Below are 22,126 nucleotides of genomic sequence, written 5' to 3' on the forward strand. Positions count from 1 at the left end.
AACATTTGCATAATTATTTTTATTCACTATTATTGTTCTTTTATACTTTATTATTTGTTTTTATCTTTTTGGTGGACATCCTGTAAAATCAATCCTGAAGCCCTTATTTGGGTTTGTTGTACATCGTCATATCTGAACAGAAGGAGGACTGCCTTCAGCCTTAAATCTTAAAAAGTGATTGAGTTGTTTTTTTGTTTTTTTTTTCGTCTCACAAAGTGTACCTCACATAGTATTTACACATACTCAAAATGACACCAGAATAGAAAGATTCTGCTCTTTTATAGATTTTCTTTTTTCTCTCTTTTTCCGATTCAGTCCCAATCCGAGGAGTAAATCCTCTTTTCATGTTTTTATGCAGAGTTTAGGTTGCACTGGACGTAAAATGACTCTTTCTGCACATAAAACTCTTTTCAAAAAATACCTCGCAGGAAACAACTGTACAATCTTACACAGTGTTTGACTTTGATATATTTTGGAGCATGTTAGTAAAACTAAATATATAAGAAAGCAAATCAAACTATAATTTATCAAAAACCCAAAGTAACAAATTCATGCATATTTAATGATACAATATATGTATACTTTTTTTGTCCATAAAAAAAAAAAAATGAAAAAGTGACATGATTGACGGGCCTTTTTTTATTTACATTGATATTGGCACTGTTTATTTTTCTCTGAATCTGGAATGAACGTTATGAAACATTTAATGTTCACGTCAGTGTAACGCTCTCATGGAAAGAAGGATGCTTGCTCTAAAAACTCTGGATTACATCCTATTTTAGGCAATGGGAAAACAGAATAAAAAGAAACAAGAAAACAGATTGATTCCTAGGGGTCAGACAGCCAAAAATAAACTACAGTGTGAATGTGAGTTAAAAAGCCATTTGACTCCATATTCAGACAGCGGCAGTTTTCACCTTTGGAGCAAAATCAAATGACATCATAATTTTTTGTTGTTGTTTTTCTTTCTCTCAGGATTATTTTCTCTCATATACAATTATATTTTCATAAACTCTTCATAACATCTCTGAAAGCAGCGTTACTTAAATCAGGCAAATCAAAGACCCTATAAAGAAGGACAAAACTTAAAGGAACAGTTCACCTAGATTACAATTTTATCATCTTCTCACCCTCAGGTCACTTTAAAGCTGTATGACTTCATTTCTTCTGTGGAATGCAAAAAGAGATGTTTAGCAGAATGATCATGCTGCTCTTTTCCACTTAATGACATTGCATGGCGACCAAGGGCTGTTAAGTGCCAGAAATGCAAAAAAAGTACCATAGTAGCAGTCCATATAATCTATATTCCAAATTTCATGAAATCATACGATAGATGTGCATGAAAAAAAAACCCCACTCAAATTGAAGTCATTATTCACCAAAAATCTCACAAATCTCATTCATATTCAAGATTATGAATGCAGACTTGACTTGTGTTGACCAATTGTTATGCACAAATTGCTTTAATACTTCATATAATGTTTAAGACTTAATAATATTGTTGAGTGACAGAGTCAATTTGTATAAATAGAGGAATCCGAAGGACAAGAATCCCACAGGGTTTGACTCTTTTGCCAAGATGTTTTTTTTTTATTTTATTTTTTATGCTTGTTTGTAAATTTTGTGAATTAATGATAGGATTGCAAAGGGGTGGAAACTTTCCAAAAATGTCCAACATTTTTCTAAAGTTTTCAGCATTTCTGGAAAGTTTCTGGGAATGTTCTGCACCCTTTGCAAGTCATGATGAATGATGGGATACACCTCAAATACTGCTCTGAAGTGATATAAGAGGAAGTGGGGATTCTGTGCCCTGGTCTTGCGCACTTACTTCCTGTTACATGCACAGTGTACACACTCTCCAGTGGCTAAGACCATGAGTGTGGTTATTTGGGACAGACCCAAAGACTCATTCTTTTCTTCCCTTAAGAAAAGAGTGCACCTAATTGTTTTGAATGTGCACTTTAAATTTTAAAAGTGTATATACAGTATATTTAAAAACTATACAGTACTTGCCGATAATATAATACTAATGAAATAAAAGGCCCCTTAAGTGTTCTTAAAGAGGGTCGACTTTCATGACTGTATTTCTTAACACAGTTTAGAACACTTTTAAAATGTGCATTCTGTAATAATGTCAAATGAAAAGTTTAACTTTAAACAACATTGTTTTAATCATCGTTGTGGTTCAACTATAATATCTGTAACTTTACCAGCTGTGATTCACCTAATTTGAATTATTAACATATGGCTTTAAAACATATTCCTTAATAATAAGTAGACATGTAAAAGGATAAGTTACTTTTCTGCTGTTTTTTTTATTTTATTTTATTTTTGTAATTTTCAATGTATGTAGATGAGCAGCATGAACATTCTGCTAAACACCTCCTTTTATGTTCCACAGAAGAAAGAAAGTCATGCGGGTTTGGAATGACATGAGCAAATGAACACATTTTCGGGTGAACTATCCCTTTTTTTGAACATTAAGGAATTCCTGCTGTTTGTCAGGGAAGAGAGGAGCAGGGAGATCTGTTTCCAGTGTTTCCATGTCAAACATGTGCTTGACGGCTGATCCTGAAGTCCGTTTTGTGTGAATAAACGTATCAATGGTCTATGTGTATCTGTGTCTACATACTCATATGTTCAGTGCAAACACATTTATACCAACCTTGTAAAATCCCCTTTGCCCTTTACGCTTTTGACATTGATAAATCTAGCAGGATGGCAGCATGGAGCCCTTTCCTCTGGGCCTCATCTGAGTTTCCTGTTTCAACAAGCGTTTTTGAGGGCACTCAGATCGATCGACAGGCGGGCTTTTTTCCGTATGCCTCGCCCGCCGCCCCTCTCCCCGTCCCCTCGTCCTAGCACAGCCCAATGTACTTGAGATTGTTTTGGATGATCACGTCCGTCACCGCGTCAAACACAAACTGGATGTTGCTGGTGTCAGTGGCGCAAGTGAAGTGCGAGTAGATTTCCTTGGTCTCCTTGTTGCGGTTGAGGTCCTCAAACTGCCTTTGCACGTACACGGCCGCCTCCTCGTAGGTGTTTTGCCCCTTGTAGTCAGCAAAGCAGACCGTCAGCGGAATACGCTTGATCTTCTCGGCCAGCAGGTCCTTCTTGTTGAGGAAGAGGATGAGCGAGGTATTGGTGAACCAGTTGTTGTTGCAGATGGAATCGAACAAACGCAGGCTCTCCGCCATACGGCTCTGTGAGGAAACCAAAGACAAGAAATGGTTAGCTGAAGCGCAAACAAAAGGGACCTGGCTCCCTCAAGGGGAAAATCTCTGGAGTTGATGAAACCAGTGGCCTTTGACCTCAAAGAGAGCAAACAGGGTAACGTATTAAGTTCCCAGAGACACTCTAGATCTAGACGATGGGCTGGAGATGACCCAGTGTGAGGACAGCAAATCACTACAAGCTGGGACATTCATTGTTGTGGCAACAGAGGACAATGTGCTTTTGCTCCCACAAACTCACCACCTACTATTGCATACTCCGGGTTATGAATTTGAATAAGCCTCTAAACCCAAGTATTAAAATTCTCATCTCGCACTGTTTGTGCTACACGAATGATACCTCAGATTGTTTGGCTTTTTGAGGGAAAAGTGTGCTATTACTTTCTGAGCCATCAGAATTACAATTTTCCCTTTGCAGGCAATAAAATGGGCCAAAAATAGTTGACATGCACCATAAGAGGAACATGAGGGGCAGGAAGGTCATAGAGATATTGGGTTGGACTCTTTTGACAGGAAGCAAACATGTAGCAATGTTTCTTCTGGTGGCATAAAAATGTTGTAACATTTGCAGGTGGATTCATGAATCTGTGAATAATTTGTTTCTTCCCTTGTGAAAAAGAAGTGCATTTAATGTGCACTTTTAGTGTACTTCTAGAATCTAAGTCATTTTTATATTATTAAAATTGCTGAAATTATACTCCATTTAAATGTAGTTAATAACACAGTTAAGTAAACTTTAAAATACATTCGAAGTAATTGAAGTACACTTATTTTGATGTGTTGACTAGCATATATGTCAAGTACATGTGTTTATTTTTAATTGTAGTTTTTTTCAGTATTACATTTAAAGTCATTATGTCTTAAAGGGGTGGTTGATTGCGATTTCACTTTTTTAACGTTAGTTAGTGTGTAATGTTGCTGTTTTATCATAAACAATATCTGCAAAGTTACGATGCTGAAAGTTCGATGCAAAAAGAGATATCGTCTTTTAAATATGGCAGTTTATTGGCTACATAAACGGCTTGTAGGGACTTCAACGTGCTACTTCCTGGGTTTGTTACATCACGAACCCAGAAATTTACATAAACCCTACCCCAAAGAATATTATACAAAGTGGGCGGGGCCATGTTGCGCAGCTCTCTCGATTATCATCCCGTCATTTCCAATAAACTGTTCCAAATTCCAAATAAACACTTTATGCATATAGACATAGATATTTTTCCCAAAGCTAGGAAAAGCATTAAACATGGATGCACGTGTGGTTGCCGCGGTGTATTAAAGTTTTATTCAGGATAAAAACGTATATTATAAGCTAACATAAGCAATAGAATTGACAAATAACAGCGTGTCTATATGTATGAGATAACAACAGACAAAAAGAGTACCATTAAGAGCCGTGCTTGCTCAGGTTCTGCGCGATACACTTCACTAATATTCTCTGGGTTTCATTCAGGCTCAAACTGATACGCAATATTGACGACACCATTGTTTTCAATACAACCGGAGCACATTCTGAGGTGAAGGGCGAGACGTTTAGATGCGCACTCGAGGCGGTTTAGCGAATCACAACACACTGAGCCAGCTGACCAATCAGAGGGCTTCATAAAAACAGGAACTCATCGGAGCATTCAAAAGAGAAGCGACAGACCAGGGTAGAATAAAGGCAAGTTATGTGAAAAATAATGCATTTTTTAAACGAATCATTAACACATTAGAATGCACCCCATAAACACAACAATGTACTTATTTTTGTTTTGTATATGTACTATGTTTCTTTGTTCCATCCTAACAGTGTTTTTGGCATAATACTTTGACTATAATTTGAACATTGACACGTCCTAATATACCTTATCTAACATGCAGGGTGATTAGCTGACCAGAGAACAGTCTTTGTGTAAACACTGAGTACGGCTCAATCGTCAGTCAATATTTAGTTAGATAAACCAGGCCATAACAGGACCCATTGCAAATAATTGTCCCTTCCTGCAAAAGGACTAAAAGGCATAATAACCTTCTAAACATTAAAAATCTAAAAAAAAAAAAAAAAAAAAAGAAAAGAAAAAAGATTAAAAGCCGAACATGAAAAAAGAGAGAAAACTAAGAGAAACAACAAGCAAAAGCATCTTACAGAATCATGTCGATTTCAGCAAGCATCATATGGCCAAGCGAGGTTATTAACCTCTATTTCTCTAGCCCCGCTGAGTTCCCTATCTAATTTAATTAGTCACCTGCCCATGTTCAATTACCTTGCTGTGTTTGCCAGGGTAATGCCCATAAAACAAAGGCAGAGGGCAAGAGGTAAATAACACCTGTTAAAAACGCAGAACCATTTTGCTGGCGACATAAGCTGAGCCTTTTAAGATACCATCATCCGTCCTAGTAATGCATCTGAATCCCCAAAAAGGCGATGTCTGCATATATTTTAATGTTTATAGTGTTTACTAAACATAATTTACTACATAATCTAGTTTAGCTGCCTAGGTAAAGCTTAAGACACAATTAAAGAAGGCACATCAAGTCACAGGATATATTCGTGACAAGCACAAGCAGTTATTGATTATTCGATATATAGTGTGCAGCGTTTACCACATTTCGTGTAAGTGGTTTGTGTGCTCCCCTCCCACAGTGGCTGCAGGCACGTGGTTGGGACGAGCAGCTTGTGACCGAGGGAGGAATCTGATATGAAGACTGGGCCGCTGTTTGAAAGGTTACACAAAACATCATTGTGCTTTAAGCAAATCACAAGATCATCAATGAGAGCGAGAGTGCAGTATGTGAAAATGAGTTGGGAAGACCTCATCACTGAGGCTTTTTCAGAATTTAAGTCTCCTTCTTTTGCCTTAGTGCAGCGCCAAGGTTATTCCTGCTGGTCCTGGAGCACATTGCCAGCGACCAATCAGATGCATGGGTTAGGTTTAAGATTTGAGGTTCAAGGTTGAAACTTTTAAAATGTACGTCAAGGATCATCAAATATAACAATTTCCTTGTGATGGACCGCTTTCCTAAAACATTAATACATATTTTCATGTATAAATACTCATTTCTAACATAAACGGAATAAAAACTGTGTTTAAACACTGATTTCTAAGAAAAACAATTCTAGAAAATTTCAGAAATATTTTTGAAAAACAGCAACTACTGTAACATATTGAACTAAACATTAAATTTTATAGTGGAGCTGAAATTATTTCTTGTAAAATTTATTTCAGTAAGCTTAGTTTTATTCATACTTAGATTTTTTACAGTCTCTCTCTATAGATAGGTAAATAGATGTATAGAAGATAGATCAATTGCACTTTTCACCGTTTATTTCAATCAAATCAATTCTTACGGTTTAAACCTTTACAGTAAATAAATTAACTGATTATTCTGCCAGTTTCCCTCTGAAAATATTGTAATACAATAATTGTGTTAAACATATTTCATTAACATCTTAAATTAATATTTCTACGAAATACATTTTGAATAAATGATCTGGTTACACTTTACTTAAAGCTACTATAATACTAATTCATTGTTACAATACAATATTATTATTCAAATTATAATTATTTCCAACAAGATGCATGTAAGATGGTAAATGTGTGTCTCATAAACACACAAACATTTACCCATAACGTCTAGCCAGCTGCCAGATTGCGAGAGGGTGCGATTTTCGCTGAGGCTCAAGTGTGCACTTTTATGCCTACAGAGAGAGGCCCTCCAATGGCCTTGAATTGGGCTTTCTGAAATCAGGTCACACCATTAGCCAAACGTCCCTGCAGATCTAAAGGTGTCCATTAACCAATCGCGCAGCCCAGGGGATGGGTAGAAGTGCTTTGTCGAAGCTCAAGGTGTTTCCAACTACAGCCTTCTCCAGAGCTAAGTGTGGGAGAGATAGAAGGAGATGAGAGAGAAAAAAAGAAAGAGAAAAGGAGGCAGGAAGCCAGCTGGAGGGGGTGCCCCGCTGACACACACCACACAGCGTGACGCCCGGCCTCTCCCTGCGCACTCAAGACACAAGCCTTCATTAGGCTTAAATATTAATAAGGAGGTTCAACAGTGTATTAATGCTTTGTTTCCTGTAAATAAGAGCTGTCTCGCTCTAGAAAATCCATTTCATTGAAGCAGAGTACAAATGACTCTTGTTTAGTCTTCCCAGCAGCATCAAGAGAGCTGTAATGTAAATTTGCACCATACCTGCTCATAATTGCCATGCTTTGTGTTTCACATTTGTCTCTCGTTCTCTTTATTCCGCCCTGTTTACATTTCCTTTGTTGAAGATAAGAACATTATACAAAGATTATCCATATTTGAACTTAGAAACTCGCCTTGTTATTGCTTCTTTTCATTAAATTATTATAGGAACTGCAACCCAGGCTCATTAGAAAAACGTGGCTAGCACAACATTTCTGCAAAATTATATCACATTGCTTGTTGTACCCTTTGCAACTATTTCATAGCAAAATGTACAATGAGTGGAGGTAAACACCCATTCAGTTTTATCTAAAACAGACGCATAAAAGAATTATAATAATCAGCCTTTAATTGCTTACATACTGTAGCCTATAAGCACTCAAGCACACATTTAAGCGTGTCACAGCACAGCGACAGAAAAATTTATGATTATGAACGTGTCAGGGAAATACAGTAAGTAGGCTGCATTCACATTTTAAGATTTTATTGGTAAATTTATTGGTTCTCGGTTTAAGAGATGAAGTCTGCAACACTGACTCGTCGTCTTTGCAGCAGTGGATGCGTCTGTCTGCACTTTTAATACGGATTACATGATCTGAGAATATTTGTTTTTCATTTAAACTGTCTCATTTAAAAGTTGATATCTCTCTCTCTATAGATACATATATTTCATGTCTGTAAAACAAATATACAGAGTTTGGGAGTTTCGCACTCAAGTTCACAGAGGCTGCGATGGCAGAAAGCACATCCTGTTTGCTTTCATTATTTTACAAAAGCGCAAAGATTTGTTGTTACTGTGAGTGCACAAAAATAAACGTAGAGTCTTTACAGATTTGAAAGATGTTTTACTCTTATCTGTATTAGCAAAAATAACAAAATATATTAAAAGCAAGTGAGCACACCGGCGCCACCATCTGTCCTGCAGTGAGAGTTCAGCCTCCACACTCCCCACAGACACTTCAATAGTGCATATTTCTCTAGGGTAACATTAGATAGAGCAGCCATGTCACGTTGCTAATACTTACATATTGCAGTTGATAAGCCATATTTGAGGTTGATGAATAATAGGCGAGTGTTTTGATGTCCTGCCTGAAGTAGCCTATACTGTATTACCACATAGACCAGCCGTTAACGTTCCACATGTCTTCGCCAATATGGATTTTTATTTATTTATTTTCTGCAATTAAGCGACTATTAACATTTTATCAACCAAGCCTCTTCTGGTTGACTAATGCTTAGTCTACTATTAAGGGGCAGCCCTATTCATTTATTTATTTATTTTGTTTTGTTTTTGCTGTCTAGTCAAAAATCTGAAGAAAATAAATATTCTAATGTGCTTCAATGGCTCTTGTCAGTCATAAAGTGGGAGACGGCAGAAGTCCTCCATCAGTGTACTTCCTCAAAGCCAAATATATCCTTCCATGTTGCCCAAGCATCCCTCCCATGATGACCCATTTCTTGAGTCTCTCTCCAACTCCTCCCAGCCAACTGGCACCAGAGCTGCATTGCTTCAACCAACTATTGCGCAGTGCAGTTCCTCGCAGTATCCTTCTCCGCACAAGCACACATTCACTGCTGCTTGCGCGAGCGCACTTCTATCCTCTCTCCGGTTGCCACGCACCATGTAAACCCCCCAAACCCCTCCTCCCGGTCACAGCTCATTGTCAACCGCCCAGGATTAGGAGCGTTTGACTGCTCTGTTGCTTGGCAACAGTTGCCTTGGAAACCTTTTTTAAGGAAGGGTTGGGTCAAAAAAAAGGAAACTGGAAAGGGATGTTGAAGGGGGAAAGAAGATAGAACACACAGCGCCACAAAATTGACAACTGTTGCTTGAAGTCCCTAGCAGAATTAGATGATAGCGGATCACAACTGCAAAGTTACATTTGTGGCAGTGAATTACTGGAAAGCTTTTGTACCAGATGTGCAGGAATAAGCTTTCCCTTAATGTGGGACTGTGGGACTACTGAAGAGAGGACATTTCTAATTTAAATCTGTTGAATTTGCTTTCATTAGGTCAAACAATTACTTAAAAGTAGGGGTGAAGCATGGTGAAAATCATAATAGGTGGGACTGATAACACTTTAATTTAGGGACCAATTATGACTATTAACTTGTTGCTTGTTGCATATGCATATTGGCTATTCATTCATACTTATAAAGCACACATTAAAGGAATAGTTCACTCAAAAGTCTGTCCCTGTCAGAAAGTGCTCAGATTTCATCAAAAATATCTTAATTTGTGTTCCAGAGATTAATAAATGTTTTACAGGTTTAGAACGACATGAGGGTGAGTAATTAATTTATATTAACTAACTGTTTAATGTTTAATGGCTAATACTGTAAGACCATATTTTTGATCCCTTAATCCTTACCAAATTTAACAACTACCTAACTAACTTTTAATAAGCAGCAAATAAGTAGTAAACAGAGGCAAAAGTCAAAGCTAATAGTTAGAACTGGTCCCCAAACTAAAGTGTGACCATGGGATTTTAATGCTGTAACTAAAATGTTTCCTAAATGTCTGGAGAACCACCATCTATAAAATATTGCTCCACCTAAGCCTGAGTGAAACTGCTTTTTGCAAAGCTCATGACAGATGGAAATATATAGATACACGCAGGAGGTAATTCATTATCTGGGGAAGGTTCGGAGAGTTTGCTGTGTTTTGGAAAAACTTGCCTTAAGACCTGGATTCAGATTATTATATGATTTAAATTAATATCCCCACTACATATTTTAAAAAAAAATTCTTTTTGAAAGAAGTCTTAATGTTGAAAACAGTTATGTGGCTGATTATGTTTGTGGTAACTGTGATAAAAAGGGCTTTTCAGGAAAAACCTGGATTTTTTTTTTTTTTTTTTTAGTTCACGTAAGATGGCACAACGTCATGTATTTAAAACAGAAATCTTTTGTAATGTTATGCTTTTACTGTCACTTTAAATCAAATCTTACTGCCCCCAATGCAATGGGATACTCAAAAACCTACTTGGGATGCAAACAACAGCCAAAGACACCCTTCTGTGAACAACGTGTTTTGCTGTAGGGGAGGTGCTTTAAAGGGGATGGATTTAAAAAACAAAACATAAAAAAACAAGAGGGTTTTTTTCATGCAAATTGTCTAACAGCTATGAAACAGAACACTGTTAGCATGCTAATTAAAGCCTAAAATTACAATTATTTCAATAAAATATAAAAAATAATAATAACCTAGATGAACCAGTTGACCTTACTTCATGACTATTTAGCAATTGTGACTAATTTATTTGTTCCATTCAAAACCACTTGGCTCAAAAATCAGTTTTTAGTGAGCATGACACTTCTGCCTGTAGCTGTATACAGGCTTAATATGCTGAGAAATCGGCTGTTCATTTAGCCAGACATTTTAATAGAGTCATGTTTTCCTATATAATGACTGTGTTCAAAAGTCATATATACAGTAGTGGTTGTCTAGACACATTACTGCAGCACAAAAGCTTTTAGTGTCTCTTGCCCGACCCTGTCATCTTAGTCAAAATTGTCTATTTAACACACAAGTCACCACGATTGCCTCCTATTAACATTCTTTGGAGACTCGTCGTTCAATTTTTCTTCTAATGTTCGTATCTCTCCCTGTGACAGACAGTCCATTCAGAATGACTTTTTTAAGACCACGAAGCATTGCTTTAAACCCTTCTCTGCCACTCTGACTCAATCATTTGGTGACCGCACTGATCCCTTTTGCCTCACCCGATGCGTGCGAGTGAGTGAATGCGCAGAGTGTCATTTCACAAATTCTGCTCAATATTGGCAGAACCAGAGCAGATTGGCAGCACACAAGCGGCAGCACATGTGGGCCAGTTCAGAGATGAGTGCTTATTGAGTAATCTAATTCACAGGCTCACCCCAGACCCTGGAGCTCAAACACACGCTCATCTACTATAGCTGTTAGCGTATGTTTACGAAACTCGTGAGGCCCTGTTTAGCCCAAATTTTCCACGAGCCTTTCCTGGATGGTCAAGGATAGCAAAAAACTTAGCACAACAACAACAACTTTCTCATGAACATGGGGGGAAAAATCTGATGTATCATATTTATCCACTGTATCTTTAAAAAAAAACATTACATGACATTAGCAAGCTGTTTTACTTCCATAATATAATATATATCTGAAACAGGATATTTAAGATATCCTAAAGCTAAATGATGCACCATTCGCAATACTGTAAAACCAAGAACTTATGTTAAGAAAATACAATCCATTTATTGACTTTAAAGGGCACCTATTATGCCCCTTTTTACAAGATTTAACATAAGTCTCAGGTGTCCCCAAAACGTGCCTCTTAAATTTCAGCCCAAAATATTTTTGCATGTCTCTTTAAATGCAAATTAGCTCCTGCTCCCTGCCCATTTTCCAGAATAGGACTGTGCCTTTACAGCTTGTACTTTGGATACTCTGCTAAAAACATCACTTTATATGTATTACCATGTTAATGGTGCTGAAATCATGCATTTTAAACCATATTAGTTTCAACTTTCTGAGTTTTGCAAACTTATAAGTGCATTACCGCCTCCTATCTCTAAAGTGGACCATTGACACTCCAAATTAAGATTGTAGAAAGAGTGTCAATGGTCAATTTGAGAGATAGGTGGCGGTAATGCACTAATAAGTTAGCGATCTGCCATAAAGCAAGATGCATCTTTACCAAGGGGCAAGGAACTCGACCGGAAGTTGAAGTCGGGTGGGGGCTGCCATCTTTTAGCAGAACTTCACTTGCATTACCTTTCCCATTGACTCCCATTCATTTTGGCGTCACTTTGACAGCGAATAACTTTACATCTGAGGCGTTTAAAGACTCTGTTTGTCCATTATTTATCTCTAAAGATACACGACAATGTATAAAGGGCTCCATTACCTTCTATGTTACATTATGGCCCCGTATAAACAGTTTTTGTAAAAAATAGGCTAACGATTGCGTCATAACCACTCGGCTCTCTGTCGCATTACCGTACAGACAGGAGGAGAAGCTCGCAGGCAATTAACTTAATGTGGCGTACTGTCTTTACATTTTAAAATACTATACAAAATAATTAATCACAATACTTACTCCTGCTCACTCACGACAAAGAACTCCCCGCTCAAGCTCGCCGTCTCTGCAAGATTAACGATGGCAGTTTTCACGCACAGCTACTAGAAGATTTACATCTGGCAGACAGGTTGCTGACGTCGTCAAGCTTCGTTTGAGTCTGCGCGTCAGAAACGGAAGTTCTAAAAAACGCTAAAACTGGGCTTCATTTGTCTCAATTGAGTTCCAATGGGATCGCTGTGTCCATTTCTTTTACTGTCTATGATCTTTACGCATAAGTAAATCATCGAGCCGCAGGGTTTAATTTGGTTTTGTTTTTGTATGTATTTTTTAATGCTGGGCAATGATAAAATGTTTTAATTGCGATTAATCACATTATTGTCTGCGATTAATCACATTATTGTCTGCAATTAATCACAATTAATTGCATTAATATGCACAAAACTAATAATGCATTCAACAGTAGTGCATTGTGCACTTTTTCATTAAAAAGTAGGCCTACTGCTATATTAACAAAAGTGTAATAAAATTTGGTTTGCAAACACTTTAAACAAATAAGGTGCTTTTTACAGCAGTGTTCCTTTTACATAGTAGCAGTTAAAAAATGTACTGTAGCCTAAATCTCAACTTACAACATTAATGTAATTAAATTAAATATAAAACAAGCTATTTGTCACTGCCAGGACATTAACGTTTTTATAGAAAATATTTTATAGTTTGTTATAGAAAAACAAATTATGCTCAGAGTCCAGAACCTCGATCATAACATTACAGGCATCTTACTATTAGAGACCTGCATGACCGCGGGACCCATCGCAGCAGAGTGCGGCGCGGGATAACACTTGATGGGTGGGTAGGTGTCAATTAATTAATGTGTTAACGTGTTAATAACACATTAACTTGGCCAGCCTTAGTATTTTCGTTTTATGTATGTTTTAGCCATGATTCCCATCCTCTTGCATTATATGTCTAGTCTCTGCTAATACGGCAGTGCCTGTCAACAGTCGTGGGTGGAGCTTGTAAAATGTGATGTCACATTTTACGGATTCTAGGAACAGCTTGTTCTGAGACACTGCTTATGATTAATGGGGATTTTAAAAAAGAGAGCTGGTAGATTTTTATCATTATAGGGAGTTTGTGTACACACACTTCCAACACACATTTATGTTCAACATGTAAAAGTGAATTTTGCATAATATGAGCATGTGCCCTTTAAAAACATTAATTTCATTTAAATCTACCATGAAAATCATCAACGCACCTTGTAAACGTGCTAATAAATCATATTCGAAGATTACCTCAAGCTATCTCTGACTGCTGCAACGGTTCTCAACCAGATAAGATGGCAAATACGCAAAAACCACTGGAGGAGGTTCACCCTTCCCCCTTCAATATATTCTTGTTTCACCATTCCCCAGTGAGATGCTAATTCCTTCCTACAGGTTCCTCACTTCTCTTTCAGCTTGTTACTTCCTGATTCTTTCAAACTTTCTAGCAGAAGACACACAAAACTTTCTCTGACCCCCATCACATGAGTGATTTTCCCCAGTGCTAAAGCTGATAATTCTCGCGGGTACACCCTGACACCTTGCACTGTGAACTCAATTATCACTCTTATACATCCCCCCTCCCTCCCACCAAGACTCGCAGAACACTTTTATTTTTAACTCCCCTACTCTAATTGATATTCAAGGCTAATCCACTGCTTGGAAGTTCTTGTTGTGAGTCGAGGGAAAAGGTTTAGCGTAGCGCACACAGGTATGTAGTCTTTGAACTCACTCATAAGCAATTAGCTTTACCACATGGAGAGAGAAAGTATGTGGTTAGATGGTCATTTAGACAAATCTCAACATAAACACACATTTAATTAACGTTGGAGGCAAATATAACCGGGTTTACTCTGTAAATACCATTTGCTGTTAATTGATGGGAAGTCCTCTGTAAAGACTAGCTTAAGCTAACATGAATTTCAACAGTTGTACACTCATTCTTAGCTAATTTGCTAGTTTTAGCTAGTTTACTGTGGTCTCCCAGTCTGGGGTGCACTTGCCAAATTATGGTTAGCTAACAATTGTCACATGTAATTGTCAAAAACACTTTATTTGGCAATCTGTTTTCTTGTGTCAGTCTTTGACGTGCATTCATTAGAGTACCACAACATCAGAATGGCTGCTCCTGCATCAACCGCATCACATGCATGTGTTGTGATACTCTCTTGAATGTGTGGGCAGAGATTTACGTGAAAGAGAAAATTTGTAAAATAAAGTTCTTTTTGTTTTATTTGTACACAAAAAGTATTCTTGTAGCTTCATAGCTTTCAGAACGGATGTCACATGGACTATTTTAACGATGTCCTTACTACCTTCTGGGCCTTAAACATGGTAGTTGCGTTGCTGTCTATACAGCGTTCAGAAAGCTTTTATCAAAAATATCTTAATTTGTGTTTTGATGCCAGGTGATCTCCCAGTCTAAATTGCTGAAAAGGGCCCAGAACCTATCTAAGATCCAAGAGTCAAAACATCATCTTCAAAAGGCTGCGAGACCTGCTAAGACCAACAACCAGCTTTGGCTGGTCGCCCATCATTGTCTTTCTGATGAAGTTAGATTACCAGTATAGCCTTGATGGTTAATTCAGTCCAAATCTACTAGGAAGATCAGTGTTTAAAACGCAACACGCTATGTTGGTCTTTTAACGGGGTACTGTTAGGTCTCTAAATAGCTTGAATGAAACAGAAACTTGTGTGCTACAGGAAATGTGAATGCAAGATGATAAAAGCAGTTTGTTTGTCAGTGCCACGGAAAAGATGAATTTACTGTAGAGATGTACGTAGCCTAGTGTAGATAACATGGCGTTCATGTGTCTCTGTCTACATTATCTGTTCGCACTAATTGCCTGAATTCAAAATTGGGCTCTCCTTACCGTCTGGTTGTCTTCATAAAGCTTGAGGTCATAGCCACTGAGCTCCACACAGAATATAATGGCAGTCACACCCTCAAAACAGTGGATCCACTTCTTCCTTTCTGAACGCTGGCCGCCCACGTCCACCATTTTGAAGGTGAGCTCCTTGAAGGTAAATTTGTTCTCAACAATGCCAGTGGTCATGTCACGTGAGCGCAGAATGTCCTCGACGGTTGGGATGTACTCGGGCGCAGAAATGCGCTCCAGGTCGTTTAGATAATAGGATGTATTGTCCTCTAGGTGGTACTCGTTGGAACGGCAAAAGCACTCCTGGACCCCTGGATCAGCCCACAAGCGCTTCATCACCCCCAGGAGCTCTGGCGTGATCTCACCCTTGCTCTCGGCAGGTCCGGTGAGGGCAAATAGTTGCACTGCGTCGTAAGCCCGATCGGGGTTGTGGAAGTCGATCTTCAAGGTGGCAAGGGCACGAATGATGCGGGTGAGCGAGTCAATGGCGTTGTAGAGGATAAGGGGCTTGTATTCCTTGCAGGCCTCCAGGTTGAAGCCTCCACTATGGATGATCTTCATCTGCTTCACGATGGTGCTCTTGCCAGAGTTGCTGGTTCCGAGCAGCAGAAGTTTGATCTCACGCCGCTGCCGCTGGCTTTCTGAGCGCAGGCGTCGATCAATGTGACGTGAGCGCCGGGCGGCCTCCTTCTCCTCTGAACTCTGCCGGCACCCCATGGTCAACTGCACCTGGACTTGAGCTGGTAATCCCAGGAATTGGGAGAGTGGACGGTAAATGTATGCAATGTAAAAATATATGGTGATACAGAGGAGCTGATGCTAGAGGAAGCTTTTGCTGGACACCAGTTTCAGATTGGTGTTACACAACATGCATTGTCCAAGTCTACAGTTTACAATTTTTTTTAAACGGTTGATGTTTTGGCGTACAATGCTACCATGACATGGTGGAAAACCCACTCAGGCCCTGGCATAAGCGCGTGTTTGCCTTCCAGATCCCAAGGACTTGGGGTTCATATCAGGGGACTCTCTCCCCTGAGCACGGCAGGCTTTAAATGGACTTGTCAGTGTTCATCGAGAGAAAGTCGAAACCGTAAAATTCCTTCGCTCTCCTCCCTCATTGCGTCCAGTGTGCTTCCCTGTATTTCTGTGACTGATTCATCTGTTGTCAACTCCTCCCTTCCTTTAATTTTCTTCAGACCCTTTCTGTCCGATGGAATGTCTCTGGGCGTCTGTGTACTAGATCGTCCTGCTTACATAAGCCAGTGAGGCAGCTAAAGGCCCATGTTCCTGAAGGTAAAAAAAAAAAAAAACAAGACATTAGTAATCATCAAAAAGAGAGGAGGGAAAGTAAAACTAAAAATTTTAAGAAGAAAGTTTCTGTCTGAGAGATCTTAAACCTTCCTAAACCTTCTGGACTGGACGATGTTCCTACAAAATTTAATATTAATCACTTTACGGTTCTTAACTTCAAAGTCAACATAAAACATGCATTCATAACCCAGCTTTACCTCTGCAATGTGACGTATTTCTGAAACAGAATATACAATGAGAAAAAACTAGGACTTGATTTTGTCCAAGTAGAATTGATTGGATTGTGAGAAGTGAACGTTTCATACAAGGATAGAGTCAGACTTGAATGAAACACTGCTGGCACCCACTTTTGGGAGGCATTTCGACAAGGGCACATAGGGCGCAGGTCAAATCAAGATCTCCTAGATGCATCCCAATGCTAAGGCTTCTTTTTAGATCCATCTTTATTTGCTGTTATTACTGCAAATTGAATTGGAAAAATACATTTAAAAAAGGCTATATTACCTCCAGAAGTGTCCAAAACAAAGTCTGCTGTAAATAGCCATTTGGCTACTGGCTACACTGACCTTGGTGATGGGAGAAAAAGAAATCAAGACCTACTTTTTATGGTAGCTTTATTAAAGTAAATAGGTTGATTAAGTGCGGGCTTAGATTTTGTGCTCTGTTGCACACCACAGAAATCTTTTCAACAAAAACACTTCAATTGCACATGCAGAATAAACAAATCCACTTGTCACAAACCCAAGAAAAATGACACCAATTGCTTTCATGTGTCCACGAGTAACAAAACATGAACAAACATGGTCATTAGTACAGTCAGTCTCTGTTAGCTCTACAATATACTTCTGCTACACACTTCTGCTTTCTCAAACACAGGCACAGACACACACATGCCTCAGATCATGGTTTGTATCAAAAATCTAACCTTCTCCATAGTAAGTCTTTCCCATCATGCACTTCCTGGTCACCTGCATCTCTCTGGGAACATAGATTCTGGTCTACCAAGATGGTTTTCCAGCACACAAAGCCCACACACACACATTTGTTCTCAAACAGACACACACGAGCAAAGGCAGCCAGGGTGTGAAACGGAAACAGATGTGAGATGAATGTCCTGCCCTGAAGCAACTGGTACCGCCCATTCTACTCTCCCGTTCCCCAAGCCTCAACCACTGAGCTAACTGATAGCAGGTGGACTGTTTATTTACTGTCATGGTGGAAAATAACTGGCTCAGACCAGCAGGTGTTTCTTTCCAACTCATTCCAATGTAACAAATGCAACAAACCCCTTTTTATGGCAGGGCTTAACAATAAGGATGTTTTCCGTTGGCTTAGTCAGGTCAGTGTTTGACTCTGCCATTTTTGTTTTCACTTCTCCCACCATAGCAAAATAAATAAATAAATTCTTCAAAAGGTCTGAAACAAACTCTTATGTGTAAGTATGTGAATGCAAATGATTCTAGCTATGCAAACTCAGTTTCACTCAAGTAACAACTAAATATCTAATCAGAACACTCATTTAGCAACTGCATAGCAACAACACTGCAATATTCTAAGAACAACTTAGAACACTTAAGCAACAGATGAAGAACCAGTCAGAGCACCCCATTTAGCCAGTGCATTGTACCACCAAAGCAACTGCTCAAAACAGTATTTCTCATCATAAAGACACCATAAGAACCACTCAGAACATCCCATTTAGTAGTTGCATAACAACACCTGTTGCATACTGTTTTTTTAATTCATTCAGCCGATCTCCGGGTCTGGTGGTAGCACTTTTAGCTTAGCTTAGCTTAGCATAGATCATTGAATCTGATTAGACCATCAGCATCTCGCTCAGAAATTACCAAATAACTTTTCATTTTCAGTCTGTCTTAGTACACAATGTAACTACAGAAGTGTCAAGTTTTAAATAGGAAAAAATCTAGAAACTCTCAGTGCTACAGTCTAATCAGATTCAATGATCTATGCTAAGCTAAGCTAAAAGTGCTACCGCCAGACCCAGAGAACGTCTCAATGGATTAAAAAACGGTAAAACTCAACTATTTAACTCTAGGGGAGTTGAAAAATGAGCCTATTTTTTTTTTAAAAAGCAGAGTGTTCCTTTAAAAAACACACAGAACACCCCAGCAACAGGATAGCTCACACCAAATACCCTCCCATTCATTTGCTCATATCCTTGCATAACACCTTGTTCTTCAGTCTGACAGCATTTGAATGCATTATGCCATTTATTATCAAAAGCATCACAAACAATATGGATAAAGAATCCCTCAATATTATGTGAGCCCTAAAACAATACTTAATGAAATATGTACTTTGAAGGGGAGTAGATGAGCTCTAAAGGTGATCTGTTAGAACACAAGTGCCGGAGGGACAGCATAATAAATGGATGCTCTTTGTGACAGGCCGTGTGCTATTGGCAGTGTAACAAATATGAAATCACGCCATGGCCTAGTTTCAAGGGAGAGATTACATATCCTACACCGGTCGCACACAGAGAGAATACGTCTCCAAGATCTGTCACAGACACAGTCCTGCTCTTAGAAAGATTATGGCACAAATATGTGTGACAGGAATTGACGGGGAAAAGCCACAGCAAAGTATGACAAACACAAAGGAAGGTTGTGTGTGTGAAGGTTTTTTTTCTGTTGATTCAATAAATGTTTCAGAAATCATGTCAAACTTGTTCAATTTCAGCTAGCTTCTCTGTGTACACTTCAAATATAATACTCTCTTTTGTCCCATGGCTTTTTTTTTCAAGCATTAGAGATACTAACTAAACTTTTTTTTGTTGTTTTGTTGTTTTTAATATAAAGTATCACCTAAGAATAACGTAGCATAAGTAGATAATTTATAAAACAACAAATATTCCTATTTAAAGACTAATTTTGGCCTTTCCCAATAATCTATAATGTTTAATTTAATGTTTTTAACGTAAAAGTGTGATTATTTGACAGTTTAAGTGCAGTAATACATGAAAGAGAACTTAGTTTAGTACTTGCATGGCGTGTGACAATTCATACTCGGCAACTAATTCACCACTGTGTAAACTAGTTGCATTATCTTGTGAAATCAAGTTACGCCTCAACAATTAAAATGAAAATAATATTGATAAAATAAAAAATAAATTGAAAATATTGATACTAATTTAATTAAACATATACTTTCAATTAAAACCTATTTTGTCTTACCATAAATAATATAAATAATATTTAGCTTTGTATTTAACATATGTAGCTCTGTTGCCACATCAATTCTGCTATTACAAAAAAAAGTAAGGTCCCTTAACATTGTGAAACACAGGATGTGACATCATTTGGGCGCTTTCAGCAGCATGATGGGAAGGAAAGTGAATAACCTTATTTCAGTTTCTCAGTTGTTCAGCATTAATCAAGCTTAACTGTCAACCCTATTACCCAAGTTATTGTAAGACTGATTTTTTTTTTTTTTACATTTATGGTTTGAGTTTATAAACAAGTACAAAACAGACAAAAAATCGCTACCCCTATTAAGAAATGTTTTATTGTTACATTTGAACCCTTTTACCCATTTCAATATTATTAGTATTATTATTATTATTATAATTATTAATTACTAAAATTTAAATTTTAATATTTTTATGTGTAGAAAATCAGACAAACCAAGGTTTGAATTTGCATTTAGACATCCCAAACTTAAAAGGTAAAAGGATATTAAAAAAAATATTAATATAAATATAAAAAAATAATGGTTATATAGCCTGAATACAATTTGGATAACAGCATCTGCCAAATGTAAATGTGTAGATGTCAAATAAATAGAAAATAAAACAGCTCATGCAAAATCTATTTATGAAAAATAAAAAAGGACCCGATTTTGTACCGTTTTTGTAAAGTGCTATAAATATTCAAAAAGTACTTGATTGCATTTCTGTATTTCTTCCAGATCAGAATTACATCAGTCAAGCGCTGATGCTTTTAGAACTAATACCATTTATATAATTACCTCAGAGGAAATCTGGCAGTTGGAGTATATTTATGATAATTGATCATTCTGCAACATTTCACGGCTGTCGGAGAATAGGGATGACAGCTGGAATTGTTGAGAAACTCAGAATGTGCCAGGGCAAGTCTCGTTTTACCACTTCCGCTTTCGAAACATGACCCATGCACGGATGTCAAAACTAACACTATCGCTTGACGTGAGTATCAGGCAAAACTGTAACCTAGAAACCAAACATTATGCTTGCGATGCTTTGTTAAGCGTATCACAAATGCATTGGCAAAGTGTATCAGAAATGTGTCCTGAGGCCATAAATGAACGTGTGAGTGGATGGAGAATGACAGTGGTCTCACGGTTAAGTCAGACTCATGTTTTCTCATGAGCGCTGAGGTAATCTGACCCCAGCGGCTCCCTTTAGCCTCCAGAGATCAGCTGCTGTCAGACCCACATATTTCCTGATTTTAATGCACCCATAATTATAATGATATTTCAAAAAGCTGCACATGGGAGAAAGGCTTAATGTCATACTCTTATGCAATATGTGTGAGTTGTATGATATAGAATAAGAGAATGTTCACACAAAGCACAGTTTTATCTCCCAAGTCTGACTTTTTTTCTTTTAATTCTGAGTTTATACTTCACAATTCTGAGAAAATAATCTGAATCATAACATATTAAATGAGAATTCCATAAAATGAGGATTCAAAAATGTAAACTGGAAAATGTGAGAAAAAAAAGTCTGTATCTTGCGATTCTGACATTTTCTCACAATTCTGAGAATATAATTCACAATTCTGACTTTTTTCTTGCAATATTGAGTTTACGTTTTGCAATTCTGACTTTTTTGTCTGTCGATCCTGAGTTTATATCCTTTAATTCTGACTTTTTTCCTATAATTCCGAGTTTGGATCTCACGGTTTTTTTTTTTTCTTCTTTTCTTACAATTCTGACTTTTTTCTCGCAATTCAGAGTCAATACTTCAATTCTGACTTTCTTCTCACAAATATGAGCTTGTGTCCTGCAATTTTAGTTTATATTTTGTCTATCACTTCTAAGTTCACAAGTTTAAATTGGACTTCTTTGCTCAATATTCTGCAATAGCCCTATTTTACCCTCTTATAATATTTAAAAAAAAAGAATAATAATTTGGAAATTGGAAATTGGAATTGATTGAGCTGTGAAAAAAATCTGTCAATTTTGATTTCATGCTCGACTAGTACAGACACAGCCTTCGGTGATACGGTCCATTCCTCGAGACATTTAAAAAGTTTGTAAGTAAAAATGAACATCTGAAACAAATGAAAGTCAGTGTACCTGGCAAATGAACACATTCTGAGCAACACGGAGGTCGTATTTTTATTGAGTTGGTCACCCATGTGACCCTGGCCACTACAGACTACTCCCTTTCCCCAGAACAAACCCAGCTTTGTGCA

General features: G+C 37.8%; 1 protein-coding gene across 2 annotated transcripts in view; it reads right to left on the reverse strand.

Moving 5' to 3' along the window:
• Nucleotides 1–22,126, reverse strand: part of gnaz (guanine nucleotide binding protein (G protein), alpha z polypeptide) — a 37,549-nt gene continuing 15,423 nt past the window's right edge. Inside the window, exons 1-3 of one of the 2 annotated variants that reach the window (XM_052567077.1) lie at nucleotides 17,635–17,813; nucleotides 15,393–16,685; nucleotides 1–3,203 (exon numbers count right to left, since the gene is read on the reverse strand). In XM_052567077.1, coding sequence (XP_052423037.1) covers nucleotides 2,859–3,203; nucleotides 15,393–16,115 — 1,068 coding nt within the window. In that variant the 5' untranslated portion in view covers nucleotides 16,116–16,685; nucleotides 17,635–17,813 and the 3' untranslated portion in view covers nucleotides 1–2,858. Of the gene's footprint in view, nucleotides 3,204–15,392; nucleotides 16,686–17,634; nucleotides 17,814–22,126 lie in introns of those variants that run through there. The other variant, XM_052567076.1, reaches the window with a different exon arrangement.

Source organism: Carassius gibelio, chromosome B10 (genome assembly GCF_023724105.1).
Source record: "Carassius gibelio isolate Cgi1373 ecotype wild population from Czech Republic chromosome B10, carGib1.2-hapl.c, whole genome shotgun sequence".
NCBI classification, from domain to species: domain Eukaryota; kingdom Metazoa; phylum Chordata; class Actinopteri; order Cypriniformes; family Cyprinidae; genus Carassius; species Carassius gibelio.